At 38.2% G+C, this 15,950-nt stretch overlaps 2 protein-coding genes and 4 non-coding genes across 9 annotated transcripts in view; 3 read left to right on the top strand and 3 right to left on the bottom strand.

Moving 5' to 3' along the window:
* Window positions 1-2,790, bottom strand: part of LOC120348343 (thrombospondin-4-like) — a 31,007-nt gene extending 28,217 nt beyond the window's left edge. For both annotated transcript variants that reach the window (XM_039418462.2, XM_078115984.1), the window contains exon 1: window positions 2,149-2,790. In XM_039418462.2, the coding sequence (XP_039274396.2) occupies window positions 2,149-2,233 (85 nt within the window). In that variant the 5' untranslated portion in view covers window positions 2,234-2,790. The remainder of the gene's footprint in view (window positions 1-2,148) is intronic.
* The window catches only part of LOC120348511 (uncharacterized), a 101,007-nt gene that overhangs the window by 34,970 nt on the left and 50,087 nt on the right, over window positions 1-15,950 (top strand). The window lies entirely within an intron of this gene.
* Trnar-acg (transfer RNA arginine (anticodon ACG)) lies at window positions 244-316 on the bottom strand. Its single transcript has one exon. It is a non-coding gene; the product is annotated as a tRNA-Arg (tRNA).
* On the top strand, window positions 895-967 carry Trnar-acg (transfer RNA arginine (anticodon ACG)). The gene has a single exon. It is a non-coding gene; the product is annotated as a tRNA-Arg (tRNA).
* Trnar-ccu (transfer RNA arginine (anticodon CCU)) lies at window positions 1,310-1,382 on the bottom strand. Its single transcript has one exon. It is a non-coding gene; the product is annotated as a tRNA-Arg (tRNA).
* Window positions 1,562-1,634, top strand: Trnar-acg (transfer RNA arginine (anticodon ACG)). The gene has a single exon. It is a non-coding gene; the product is annotated as a tRNA-Arg (tRNA).

Here is a 15,950-nt window from a genome sequence, read left to right on the forward strand (position 1 = left end):
CTCGCTTTTACTTTTTCCGTGCCCCAATCTTGGATAAGATCTTATAGGAAATCCGATAAGGCGACTAAACTCCCACGGCCTCTCGCCCGCTTACCAGTCCATGTCGGGTATGGAATTAGTTATTTGTTTTCAGATGTACGGACTTGCTGAAGCCACGAGTAGAAGAATATTCAGAAATTTATGCTCTTTCTATGTTTTTGTGTAAAATTGTCGCCTGAATTTTGGTACAGGGTGGTGAAAAAGCGAGCACGCCAGGATTCGAACCTGGAATCTTCTGATCCGTAGTCAGACGCGTTATCCATTGCGCCACGCGCCCGCACGCTAACCCGCGTCAAATATATTAAAAATGTTTTCACACTGCCAAAGTCTAAAGTCTACCATAGTAGATCGTACATAAATTCTGGCATCGAGTCAAAAGGGTAAAAACAACACAACTCGAGTGCCATGTTTCTTTTGGCGCTGCAGTTGAATAAACTTCCAGTCACACAAGTGGAATACACAAAGTGGGTCGTTTGCAAAATTGATTTTGTTGTTGTAGTAGGAAAGATGACGATTCTTGTTGATAACAGAGTTTTGGTGCGCATGTACGTACGTACGTACGTACGGGGTACCTTCTGTAAACAATTTAAACTAAGGGGTGCGTCCGCCCCGGTGTCCTGATGGATAAGGCATTGGCCTCCTAAGCCAGGGATTGTGGGTTCGAGTCCCATCCGGGGTGTTCTTCTCGCTCTTTTGTAGATTTCGTCTTAGCTTCTGTTGTCCTATTTTTCACTTTTTCAAATGGCCGCCTTGACAGCAGACATTCTGGCTATAGTGGGGGCTTCTACCCGTAGAAGGGCGTTCAGATTCAGAATGCAATCTAGTTGTTTTGGTCTGGAATGACTATGTACGTGCGGGCGCGTGGCGCAATGGATAACGCGTCTGACTACGGATCAGAAGATTCCAGGTTCGAATCCTGGCGTGCTCGTTTTTAAACGATTTCTAGCGTCTGCCATCGCAGTTAAATAACGTGGACAATAATTATTACAAACGATAGCGATACGGTGTAAGCGCCGGATGCTCAGTATAAGACAATGGGCGCTTTGTGTCCTATCCACCTTTGCAATGTTGTACGGTACTCATTCGATAATCTTTAGATCAAAAGTTTAAAGGTCAGATACTCTTATTGCGCTCACATCCGGAATCATCCTTATTGCAAAATACGATGTGCATATTTACTGCAATCTTGTTCCATAAGTACGGGCTGCGAGCTCACGTTCTTTAAGAGGGTCAAATATAAGTCCAAATCTGAGTTCGAAAAACGTCTAAACACCCCGGATGGGACTCGAACCCACAATCCTTGGCTTAGGAGGCCAATGCCTTATCCATTAGGCCACCGGGGCTGACGACGGATGACCGACACTATATTATTGAACATCTAAAACATCATGCCAAATATAACAAACAATCCGGCCAAAACCAATACTAATTGAAGATGCTGTCACAACAATCTCTCACAATTTGAGTGGTCGTCAGTAAGCTTCTAACAATGTTTTCATGATTGGACGCAGTGTGGACATGCGGGCGCGTGGCGCAATGGATAACGCGTCTGACTACGGATCAGAAGATTCCAGGTTCGAATCCTGGCGTGCTCGATTTTACACGATTTCTTGTTGGTTTGTTTCTCATCTGGCGAATTTACATTTTCGATGTCACCAATTTCCGTTTTTTTTCATTAAATTAAAATCAAATTTGGCATATCTGGTTTCACGGAGGATAATTATGTGTGAGAAATTGACGTCTTCCTCCGCCATCAAGTTCGTGTATTCGAAACAAATAACTGTCTAGCAAATCCCATACTTGACATGAACTGGTAAGCGTAGGCGAGGCTGTGATTTATCGTAAGACTAAACCGCTTTATTCCCTTTCCGGTCCCCGGGATAAGTATTCCTCCACACCCAAGTCCGTGCTTCCGAAAACAAATAACTAACTAATCCCATACCCGACATGGACTGTTAACTGAACGAGAGAGGCCGCGAATTTATCGCACGAGTAAACCACTTTATCGGCTTTCCTCATTCCCGGAATAATTATTAAAATTCTATCATATTAAAATCAGAAGTAGAGATTCCCGGTAGATTAAAATGAATAAACGAAAGAACTTCTCACCCGACATAAACATTGAGGATTTCTTGATCGACTCGATCCCGACGATGAAACTCGCAATGAAGACGAGGATGCTGTAGAAATCCATTTCCCAGGCTGAATTATATATATCCAAAGTGTATAAAGGATTGGATGGTAAAAAATCGGGTAATCCGTATTCTGCGTTCAGAGTGCAGATTATTCCAGGATAAGTATGTAACGCGGTATTGCTAGGAGTCAGTTTATTCAAACTCCGGATTTTCTGTGAGGCCAAGTTATGTATGCCCTGTGGGTCCGGTTGTTTTGTTCACGAAATGGGGATAGACAGCTTGTACGGGTCGTAGTTTGCACTTAGTTCAGATGTCTGTTTCTGGTAAATAGTATTTTTCTCGGCTTTCTGAGTAGTCGTCTTGTGCACGCACAAATGTATTTTGATGACTAAGCCTCTGAATGGGTATCGTTTCTTTACTGTGACGGTAGTTTATTTTAATCTTAGCAGGCGCTGGTTATCTCCTTGTCGTCCGTGGCCAAATAAAGACGGTTATTTCAATTCCTCGCATGGGAATGAGCCGCAAAGGGCATAAAAATAGAGTGTTGAAAATATTTGTTTTCTTTCGGCCTACATTTCTGTATGTGAACTAGGCATAACTGCACAAAAAATAAGAATGGGATTTACATATTAATCCCGGGAAGAGGAAAGGTGATAAGACAACTTAATCATGTGGCAAATCGCGGCGTCTCGTCTAGGTACCAGTCCATATCGGGCATGTGATTAGTTAGCCAGTTATGTGATTTTGGAAGCATGGTCTCGATAAATAAATTATGATTGAAATTTCACCAACTTATACAGGATGTGATGAAATTGCGAGTGTCCAGACTTTGGTTCCTCTCCATCCTCTCCGGCCCATTAGATGATTTAATCCGGTCCGCCTGATGTGACAATAAATTTCTGCTTCCAACCAATTCTGCCTGTACTACATAGTAAGTGATTCAAGAGTCTTGCTGAACACTAAGCAGCACTCTTGAATCACTTAGGATAGTTATCTTGCTACAGCATCCTTGCAATATATGCATACGGATCCACCGGCACAAAAGCATAGAAGAAGGATAAGTAGTTAGTCTCGCAGAAACCAAATAATCAGCGCAAGTACTACAAAGTTGCTGTTATTAAAATCTCTGGGGTGCAATAGGCTTGTTAGATTATGATCGTTGTCTGTGTAAGATTGTCACAGACTCGCCATGGGGACGTTAACTAAACCCCTGGTGCAAAAACCTTGCCCCCCCCCCCCCTGTTATAAAATAATAAAATGGTTATTCCGTGCTTATTCAGTGACGGCTTGTTTAGAGACTGTTTCAGAGCGTACTTATGGATCCGACACACCCATAAACATTTATCTAGGAATGGTATGGGTATTAGCAGTGCAGCTGCAATAAAAATTGCAAAGTAAACTTAATACGACCCTAGCAATTCTACGGATGGCGTTAGAGTTTGTCAGTCACTCATACTCCAAAAGAAAGAATGTCAAAATTTCCAAAAGATAAACAATTTTATCACTGTACGCATGACTGTTGTTGCTGATAACTAATTTCCCACGACTCCTTAAATTAACATTTTTATAATGCAAGTTTTATCAGTATTTATACATTGAAAGTTAGGACGTTTTGTTTATGCAATATTAAATTTTCGATTTCTATTTTTTGCTCAGAAAACTAGAACTCACAAAAAATTCCCAGATCTCACTCAAATCCCTAATAACAGTAAAAACGCCAAAGTTCGATTTATCCACTTCATCAATCTTACAATACCCAATAATAATGTAATAAATTGAGTGTCAATATTTTTTGCAATATGCACCATATGTTTTCAAAGTGCTCCGTACGGAGCCCGGAGGCTTCGTGAAAGAAACCTAGGGCCTCCGCGCTTTTTGTTTACTTATCAAAATACTGACTTGGCTAATTTTGTAACTGTTCAAACTAAAAAATCAACCAAAGGCAATAATGAATTTGACAAGCAGAAAATACATCCGAGCCATTAAAAAAAGTAATTTTACTTTACTCAGGAACTGTAATCAAATTTTTATAATAAAATTATTTTCTGCAAACCGAATGCTGATTAATTCCCTTCGAAGTACAAACCTAGAAAAAATTTTGCACATTGGCTAACGCCCCAAAAGTCAATTTTTTATATAGATAATTTCACTCCAGTAACTGCAAAATGCAAAACCCCCACTGTACGATAATATATATCCCCAGTGCTATCTACATTGGCCGATATTAAGCTAGTAACACTATTAGATGTTTTTAAAAACCCAATACTCCATAATTCCATTCAAAGCACAAATCTAGCAAAAAACGCTCTGCACTTCCCAAAGTCCTGAAGTTTACCTTTTTAACATTCCTAGGGCAAAGTATTAAAGACCGTTTCCCACTTATCTTGCTCCTTGAGTGTCCTCGATTGCTTTTATAATCAAGTACTTCTCGGTTTTAGCGCGCATTCATGGTTTCACAGAGAGAAGTTCTCAACTGTAGACAATTGGGCTTTGACAATCAGCCAGTTTGAATGTTCCCAGCATCAGATTTACCCCTAAAATATGTATGGCGCACATATATATGGCTATAAATAAGTAAGTGACTGCCTACATATAGGCATGTTCACAAGGGAGACCTGAAATCTCAACAAAAAACTATTTTGAGGTAATTCCCTGCCTCAAGAGCAGTGGGTCCCAACCCTTTTTTTTCAAGCGACACAAATTTTATGAAAAATAAATTTTGAAAAATCACTAACCCTTACCCAAGTATATGCTCAAATACTAGACCATGTGTAGTGCTTATGCTTTAAATAGTTAATTACAAAATGAACTGACAAACTAATACCAACAGATGCCAAGTATTTTACGCTGTGATACTTGCCATATACAATTACTATAACATTATAAATTTGTAGAGAATAGAATCAGTAACTTTTAGATTTTGCAAGAAAATGTTCAGGCGACCCAATTTTGAGTCACGAACTACGGATTGTAAAACACTTATTTTGAAATTGCTTTTATCTAGCCTTGTTCGGAGCAAAACACACGAGTAAGCGTCTTATTACGTCATTATACAAAAAGTTTGCCCTCTCCCCAAATCCCGGGCTGGCTACTCTCTCGCCTCTTTGTAAATATATCACTGAGGTTTACACGGATTAGATTTCGCATGTTAATCACACCTACACCGAAATAAAGAATTGTGATTCCACATATTTGAACAACTATTCATTTTCGATCGGGAATATGGACCTCATACTGGCAGTACGTTGAAGCTGATATCGCGGCTAACACAGATAATTTTGTCGGTCTATGATGATTTCAGTTATTCAGCTGGTTTTGTGGGTCTCAGCGGTGGTTTATTGTTTTGAATAAAAATGATAGTTTTGAGCAAGTGAGCCAGTCTGTAAGCGCCAACTATCCAAAACACTCTCAAAATCAGCGTTAAAAATTTTACATTGGTAAAGTATTAAAGTATAGGGAGAATATTTCAGGGGTCAAGGGTCGGGGAAACGCCTATTACTATAAATGACAACAACAGAAAAACAAGACATAGCTCATGAGAAAACAAGTAAATGGATTGAATTCTTTGGCCGGAAGAGTTGATAAAAAACGTGTCCCAAGAAGCGTGTATTCGTACTCGAAATATCAAAAATCTCATACAATGTCTCTTCTATACTGTAACTGACGACAACAGCAGAACATGAATGACATAGCTCATGTGAAAACGAGTGAATTAACTGATTTCTTTGACCGGGAAAGTTAGAAAAACGCGTTTTCGAAATGTTAAAAATCCCGTAATGGTCTCGTTACGTCTCTGGAATGCCGTCATAAAAAGTTTTCGTAAAAATAACATTTCTGTTCTTAAAAATGCAAATTTAGACTTTTTCCGATAATTAAAACTATATTTAAGTCAAGATGCCACTTGACATGGAGTATTTAATTGCTATCGGCAATAGATTTGCAAACAGTAAGTTACGGCATACGTTTGTTCCCGCCCGGGCATTTGTAAGAGCAAAATTCGATTGACTCAAAAGCATTGTAATTTTACAAGAATTTTTCCGCCAGACTCCCGTAGACAATCAGTTAAACAGCGTAACCAGCTTAAAATGAGGGGGGTGTATAATGACGTAATAAAACGCTTACTTGTGCCTTTTGCTCCGAACATGGCTAGATAAAGCAGCCACAGATATCTAGTAATATATTAAAAAATCAATTTACAGACTTACTTTGCCGTAGAAGGTATACAAAAATGAACTCACTTTCATAATATGGCGTCACAATTCTTGTTTCTTTCTAATCAATGGCCGCCACCAAATTCCCGAAATGCGTTTTCGGCACGTTTTAGTCTTACTCTGAAAATGTCGACGTTTTCGATTAAATCGGATACTACAAAAACAACACATTTTCAGTAAAATAACTCAATTTTTTCTTATCATTGTCCTTATTTTGTAAACAGATAGTAGTTCTATTTCTGACCTCACGAAATGGTCATCACTATTTATTTACAAAACAAGACATAAATATACAGCGGACACAGAATTGAATAGTCTGCGATGCAAGGTAATCCAATCGGACATATCTGTACTAGAGGTAAGAACGGGCCCAAGAATTTCAGCCCGGCCCGACCCTGGCCTGTGGGTATTGGACCCGACTAAGCCTAATTAATTAACTGGATTTTCAGGTCCGAGTCCGAAGCAAACCCGAAATTTCATATATTATTTAGGAGTTCTTACGAGCAGTAATAATATTATTTATTTTATAACAAGTATTCCTTAGTTTGGTATCCACCCATAGTTTCAGTATATAATATTTATGAACATATATTTATTCAAAAAAAAATGTCAGCCCGGCCCGAATTTCGGTTCGGGTCGGGTTTCAGATCTTAGCTCTGATCTGTAGTAAAGTATCTTGTTCATTGAGAAGAATTGGCCAACTTCGAAAGCGAGAGTTTGATTTTGCTCGTTAGGCCAAAATTATTAATCTAATTTTTCTTTCAGTTGTGTGGGATTCACCAGCTCATATCTGTTTTGCAAATCCTATCGACGCGAACTGCTTGAAATCCCGCGTTATTAAATAATACTTATGCACGGCTGTGTGGCATGAATCTCTCTCAAGTATAATACGATTTCAGAACTCATACATAGCATTGATAGCAATAAGAAATACGAACGAAAATTCTAAGGACATACAAATAAAATGAGCTCAGATACAATCAGAGTCATAATACAACATTAATCTGGGTGATATAGCTCGTTGCGTTCGCATTGGGTTGATATCGCATGAATGAATGAATGCGATATCGACGACTACCATAAAGCTTAGATTACATAATTCACAGTAATATCGCTAGTGTTAACCCAACATTAAACTCTTAGTTAGTACTTATCTAGCTGGTGGACGTAATGCGTCCGCCCCAATATTAATATATATTTGCTTGCTATATGAGTTAGATATTAAGGACCTTGCCTCGTTTTATGCAATTCCGTCTTCCGCGGAAGAAAACGGCTCGTACCACCCGGTATAGATCAGCTTATAAGATATTCTATATATAATTCACTAAGTTAAGTCCCACTGGTGGTGAGTTCAATCATTTCATTTATATCAGTGCTTCCCAAACTTCTTATGCTCGCGGTCTCTTTATTCTCTCGGAATCTTAAGATTTATGTTTTGCACTAGTTTTGATAATTGTCTTTCGAATTGTATTATTGTGCGAAATAGGTGTACTCCTTGCGATCTATAAATTCGTCCCCCCCTCCCCCTGCGGGGTAATGACCCCAGTTCGGAAAGCCCTGATTTTGATCACTCGAGTCTCTCTATGTCTTTGACAACTGGTGACTAAGTCCGGATAGAGTAAAGTCAATAATTCGAGCTGTTCCAACGCTGCTATATATACCCCATGCTGCACGATATTATTATGACTTCATACAACATTCAACGAAACGCTTGTTTGCTCACAGTTGGGTTTTCCCAGATAACCACTATTCTTTGTGCGATTCCTTTCATCAAAATTTATGCGTCGAAATATAACCAAATCTGTCTAATTCATCTCGCGATTTCTAGAAAACAAGTCTATTTTCGAATTTTCGCGAACATTATTCTCAACGTTCGAACATTCAATATGCATACTCTACCTTTTATATTCCTATGACATCATCATATTAGGTCGCGTCATTGGGGCCACGATGAGGTTCATTAACAAAGGCAATATTACAAAAGTCAGTTGCAACATTATTATGTAGTTACCAATTTAATTCCAAGAGCTAGAATTTATATGGATTTGCTCAAAAAGAACGATTACGGAAGAACGATTACACTCACTCAGAAGTAAAGACGACTCATCTCCGAGCAAAGTTACAGGCACTCACTCAGAAGTAAAGAAGACTCATCCATGAGAAAAGTTACGGGCACTCACTCAGAAGTAAAAGAGAATCATCTTTGAGCAAAGTTACGGGCACTCACTCAGAAGTAAAGGAGACTCATCTCCGAGCAAAGTTACAGGCACTCACTCAGAAGTAAAGAAGACTCATCCATGAGAAAAGTTACGGGCACTCACTCAGAAGTAAAAGAGAATCATCTTTGAGCAAAGTTACAGGCACTCACTCAAGAGTAAAGGAGACTCATCTCTGAGCAAAGTTACTGGCACTCACTTAAAATGAACTCATCTCTGACCAAAGTCTCGTCTATGAATCTAACGGAATACTTGTTTGCTCACTTTCGGATTTTCCCCCAGAAAACCACTATTCTTTGTGCGATTCATTTCATCTAAATTTAAGTGTCGAAAATTTGACCAAATCTGCCTAATTTATCTCTCGATTTCTAGAAAACAAGTTTATTTTTGCCTTTTTGTTCTCCAAATTCGTGCAAATATTGCTGTTGAGTTGTTTACTTGCTTTTCTCCAGCGTAAAATTTTTCTCTTTTGTTTGAGGTGAGTTAAGGAGCGGGCAAAATGTGAATAATATTTTCTCATATTTGGGTTCTAAATCTTTGCAAATATTATTATTGAGTTGTTTACTGTGTCCTTCTGCGTCGTGTTTCAGTTTTTTCCCCATAACTTCGGGGATTTCTGACCAACTTGCACATGAGTCAGAAGCACATAGGGTTTGATTAAGGGATTTGGGTTTACCGTAAACTCAGAAGTTCAGCGAAATTCTTGACCACAACAAAACACAGTCCATGAATAACGAGCCCTTGTTTGCATTTATGAATGAATTTCACTAGACGGGTTTTGCATAACTCTTACGTAAAACAGCCTGTTAACTAAGCATATTGTTGGATCTACGGGTCGATTTGAACTTAGCTCAGTGGTTCTCAACCTTCTTGGCCCACTTGTTGCACAAAAATTGTGTGGCCCATTACCTCTCTCATGCAAGGGAAAAACTTGAAAAAAAATTCACCACTCAGATAGACACTCATACTCTATTAAATAAAATGAGTAGCGTTCGATAGCAAAAAAAGCATCATCATTGACCATGGCCTACTGGTTTAGAATCGACGGCCTATCTGAAATGGTTCCATTACATTTGAACCCACGTACATTTGAACCCACGACGATTGCACCTGCATACTATTGCACCTATGGAAATTTTTGTTGTTTTACAGATATTTGAACCCATACTAACCATAACCCATGGGTTTTGCACCCGCATATAGTTTGAACCCGCGAATATACACATGGGTTCAAATGTACGTGGGTTCAAATGTACGGTCACCATCTGAAATACATACAAGCAGTACATAAATTACGACCTCCATTTGCATTTAAGAAGCTAGCAAACCCACTTACTTAACGGAGCTCTTAGATTGTGGCCTACCGCGGTTACCTCATTTATTTTCCAGTCACGACTTTGATCTTTTTGTCAAAAACAACACATAAGTTTTCCTAGAACAATTGTCCTGCATTTCTCATGCGCAATGTAATAATGTCATTCGAACATTGTTGTTTTTGCGTCGCACGATATTTTAAATTTATAATTATCGGCATAATTTTATTAGTACTATCCTATATTGTCTCATTCCTAATTTTTCTTTGATTCGGTTTTGTGAAAGCTTGAAAGTGATGGCATCCAGGAGGTCCGCGCGAACTCGTGATAGGAATGTTGTTATATTAGCGATCTCGTTTCTTGTTTTCAGAGCTATAAGTTCGGCATGACTTCATGAAACGAGGAAACTTGTTTTAACCAAGTTTGAAGCGAAAATGAACCCGTTTTTGAAAATTTTGTATCACATCATTGCAGATTGGGCAGTATTATTGCCCACTTTTCTGTTCAATCTGCAGCGAAAACATAATCAATAATAACTTAACCTAAGTTGGGTTATAGCTACGTCACTGGTTTTATGGTCTGATTCATTTTTGATTTTGTTCAAGTCAGATCATATTGAGTTAAATTATGTTAAGTTCTTGCAGTTTGCTGCAGCTTCTACTTTGACGTAAACTTCTTTCAATAATTACGTTTGATTTATCTAATACTGTTAGAATTGAAACACGGCTGTCGCTGCTCATAACCAGAAATGGTGTCTCACTCCTCCCTTCAACCTGAGGTACCATTTTTCATCTTTTATGTATTGTTTATCTATAAAGTGTACTTGAGTGGAAAAATAAATTACTGATTACTGCTTCTGATGAAATGATTTCTACCATATTAGCATAAACGATATACTTTATATCGATAAGTAATCGATCAAATCGATCACTGTATTCTTATACACGTCCTCGTGTGGAGCGGACGGCATGAAACAGCGTCTACAAAAAATATACGGTAAATAGACAAAACGAGAATATCGCTCAGAGACCGAAGACTTATCGATCGAAAGTTAGGGGATCCCCAAAACAGCGCTCTCACTCCATAGTGACACCTTGTGTCCCATCACTAATTGATTAATAACTCGCTAATTATACGACATAATTCGCCCAAAATCTATAGGCTTCTGGTCCGAGATAAGATGAATGCACATGCAAAATCTGGAGCAGATTCAATCCCGCTTTCGTGAGATATCGCATGCATCTAACAGCCAAACAGACATACAGACAAATACCTATCAACATACTCACCGATTAAAATCGATAAGTAATAACTTGCAACTTATAGCTTCCGACACACTACTAGAACCATGTTGAATTCCATTTTACTCACAGTTAGATTTCCCAAGAAAACCTTCACGAGGTTACATAGTACGTGTCAATTCATTCAAGATGATTACAGTCACTTTGAGTTTTTGACAAATAGTGAAAATTATCCACTGAACAGCTGAAATAGCTATATAATAAAGTAATTTCACTGATTATTCTCAAAATTCTCATTAGAAAACTCTTCAAAGATTTCGTTTTTCTTTTTATCAAAACAAATCTGTTTCTGTCAATCGCTCACTCAACAAATGATCTCAAACCTCAACTACGTTGTTTTGAGATTGTGATCAAACAATGAAAGTTCAAAATCTTCAACCAAGCGTGACCGCACTATAATCACTCACTCGTTCCGCAGACGACATTTTGGAGACGCATAATTCGAATTGGTAATCGCCACTAAATTATACAAATACAACCATTGGCCACATTTGCACATCCCCTTATGATTTAATCCTTGTCTGGGCCGTGTCGGATCAAATTTAAATCTTTACCGCGTGCGGTATGGCGCACATAACGCGTCATCCCAATTTTGGCAAAGCTATTTTTAAAATTGGCAACAACAACGTAAAACACAAAATTCTTGTCGATCGTTAAAAAGCAATTCAAAGGGTTATTTGATTTCGGACGTGATATGCAAATTGATTCGGGTTAAAATCGAGATTGAGTTAAAAATACATTTCAGTAAGCTTGGTTTACAAAATACGGCAAACACAAAAACACATATATTTTTGAGGGATTTCGAGATATAATTTTTGGTATGTCTGTATCAGAACCGAGAATATCACGGACTTTAAACTACGAATTATAATTACTTGTTGCAAGTATGACTATAAATGAAAGTTTTTAACAGAGTTTCTATACTAGTATTGGGTAAGGATTAAAATTATTCAAACGCATTTATTTATTCAAGGAGTATTTTGGTTGACGATATGGCAGCCGTTGTATTGTACGTCAGTCAAAGAAAAATTCCGGCTTGAACAGCCTGGGGTGTTCCCATAGGGGGTTTTAAGGGGCAGACCCCCACACACCTCTTTTGAAAAAAAAAACATTTATAGGTATCATGCAGAACAATTTTCTTAGCTTGATACGTTTCAGACTTTCAAGAAACCCCACGTTTTCGGCCTCCAACAGCCCGCTATTTGTCGCGATCTAACTTGGCAATTTAAAACTTCACACACCCCCTCGAATATTTTTGGAAACGCCCCGTTAATAGTCACTTACACACCGGTAACTGCTTGTGCATAGCCTGAAGGTAAAGAATACCAAAGCCATTGCACAAGGCTCCAAGCGTCACACATAGTCTGGTGTGTGGCAAATGATTGAAATACAACACCCATATAGGTTTTGATAACAAGTTTGAATACACAGCGTGACTTCATACTTAACCGCCCATGAGTTTAAACTCGTGATACGATGCGCCCTCGACTGCTAGTGTTTCTAACCCGCTACCATGCAAGGTTGTGCTGTTTGAAATTATTTTGTCCCAATTTGATAAGTTATCGTAATAAACCATAACAATATAAAATCAAATTGTTGCCACATTCATTTCAACGTCCATGTACTTTGTTTATTATTCTCTAGTTGAAATAGCGCAATTTTACTCCTAGCAAACTCCCTTTTTTCATTCTGATTAGTTGGCCAAAATAAAAGTGAGATCTAGAAATATTTGTGTGGAATTTCATCACTTCACAGAATGAAAATAATTTACTATTATTTGACTCGGCATAAAAAACTGAAAATCGACGTTTTTAACAAAGAAATAAACTACAAATCAAATTCTATTTGCATTTATGATACAATTTTGAACGGAACATTTGCTTGTAATAAGTAAGACTTGCACTCTCCTTTCTGCAATTCGGATAATGTACAATGTATGCATATATATGCATTATAATAATACAATAGGTAAAAAATATCGGTAAAACTACACGCAAATACAAAGCAAAATTTCCCCCCTAAATGATTCAAATTCCTCTCTGGGAAGATTGTCTTCCGCCTCGGACAATATAAACCCCGAATACACGCGAGTCTTATTGTTAATACGCGACAAATACAGCAAGGCACTGGTAATAAATTCCACATATCAGAAATATTTGAATAAATTGCTTTTGTACTACAAACTTCCGGAATTCGATAAGCTTTCTTGCCTTCAATCAAGGCGCCAAGGATAAACGATGTCTCAATCGTACACAACCCGAGCCAAAGCAAGGTAAACTTCGTAATTCTGTCTAGACAGCAAAATCATTGGAAAATATGCCAGACCCTTAAGATTGATTGGAACGAAACTATGAGGGATTATTGTCATTGGAATTGGCAACGACGAACAAAAACCCTTTCTGCCTAAATGTTTTCATGCCCTGAAGTACCTGTCAATTTTCAAAGTCCCGGAATTTGTTTAAATTTAAATATATTAGCAACGCCACCATTTCGAAAACTCGCCGATGGCAAACAAGCGCTCGACCTTCCCTAGTTTGGCGTAATTTCTAGGGAAATGGCTGCTATGTTAAAATGATATTTTTAAATATTTAATTTTGCGGCCCTAAAAGTACCGCATGTCGTTTACTATATCCTTGGGTTGCGAGATTTTATAAAATTTATGTAAAAAAATTTTTGAGTGGCTTGAAAAAAGACTACTATACGAGACCTCACAAGTGAAAGAATTAGAATACTAACATAATCCATGCATTTGTTCTAACGACTAAATGTCCAACAAATAGGATCTCGTTTTATCTAGATCAGAGGTGTGCAGCCTTTAATACAGGAGGGCCAAATACAAATGACTGGGTATAACCGCGGGCCGCACCTTTATTTAACATAGGCTTTCAAGCAGTCACGAAAATTTTGGTTATAAATCCTATGAATTGCGTTGTTCGCTTCGCACAAGCTAGCTGTTAGTGCATTGTAACGTCATAAGCATAGATAATAAATTGGACTCAGGTATAGGCTTTACGACGCAAAGGTATTGGTATTGCTCGTACAAACCAGATTAAACTAAATTAAAATGGATGAATTATTTTGTATAAATAGCGAGTTTTTTTTAAACAATTAGTGATGGGACACGCGGTGTCGCTATTGAGTCGGAGCGACTGAACGTCGGAAGATCGATATCTAGTTTAATTTGTGCTGGAAATTCGCCTCCACTTACGTTACTTGTGGTAACGAGATATTTTAACAAAATAATAATAATAACTAAATAACGATTTAATCCGCTTCCATAAACGAAGTATTAAATAACGTCGATCGGTCCTTGTCTTCTATCGCATCGCGCATTCTCGATAAATGTATTTTCTTCCTCGAGTCTACGGCAGCAGAAAAGTATTTTAGAATAAGAGATATTCGAATGCGCCCTTTTCGGCGATTCTGAAGTATGTGCACCGAGATGACGCACTACCCGAACCCTAACCTGGTACACATACTGGGTTCAGGTTGTGCGCCATCTTAGTGCACATACTTCTGTAGGCCCCCCTTTTCTAATCCAACCCCCATAAATATGATGTAATTGTTATAATGCTGACAAGGTCACTGATCGCAATTTCAACAAACACATATTGGCAACGACCGTGACCTAACTACAGTCATAACATAAGGGAGGGAATATATCTGCGGGATATGCTGCGTATCGTTACAATATACAAGACCACAAGGTACTCCCGTAGTGTGTGTACCAGGTTAAGATTAGGTTATACTTTTATTCCGATTTTCCTTATTTTAGTTCTATTACGAGTTCAATGACTGTCTGTATTAGCCAAGTGAATTTATCCTCTGTCTATATAGGTTTCAGTCCTTTTACACAACTTTAGGTAAAGTAAGCGAACAAGATTTGTTACCTCCATATTGGTACACACACTCTGGAGCGCCAAAAATTCAAACGAAATACTTCTCCGATATGTTTCATCAAGCGGACATACAAAGCCTATTTTTTCTCCGTAATATCGTATTATCTTATTACAACGAGCGATTAATCATTTGTTTTTTTAATCCTAATTCTAAATATACATCACATTATAAAGGGCTTCCGACAATGTCAAGTTTATGACAACACAATGATTCATCTTTCTTTCTCATTCAAGCAATGACTTATTGTTTATGATTGGCAATTTCGCTGCGAGCAAGGCCGTACACAAGCAAGGATACTCCCGAAGTATGTGAATCAAGATGGCGGACACCGGAACGTAGTATGTGAACCAGGTTAGGGTTAGGCCATCATTTCATGTACAAATAATACGTGACGTTATTTCAGGTGGAAATACTACTAATTCATCACCATAGTCCAATATACAGGGTGTCCACAAAGTCCCTTCACAATTTCTGTTTTGCTAGGAAGCCAGTTCACATTATATTCTAACCAGGTTATTGTATCAAAAAATTTTCCTTTGCAAATATAAAAAAATTATAAAGATCTCATGGACAACCTACTTTAAGTAACCCCATGATTTCAGTGGTCGCCGTAACTTTCACAGAGTCTCCTTTACTTCTGAGTGAAGGCACGTGAAGTTCTTATAGTTGGAGATTGAGTCTATTTTTTTGTCAAACCGGATTCGTTGTGCAATTAAACCTTACCCAGACTCCAACTTACTGCAGGTTGAGGTATGAAATTTTCGGCACTCCCGTGGCGTGTGTACCAGGTTAGGGTAGGGCAATAATTTTATTCCAATTTTCCTTATTTTAGTTC

The sequence above is a fragment of the Styela clava genome, chromosome 1 (genome assembly GCF_964204865.1).
Source record: "Styela clava chromosome 1, kaStyClav1.hap1.2, whole genome shotgun sequence".
In the NCBI taxonomy this organism is placed as follows: domain Eukaryota; kingdom Metazoa; phylum Chordata; class Ascidiacea; order Stolidobranchia; family Styelidae; genus Styela; species Styela clava.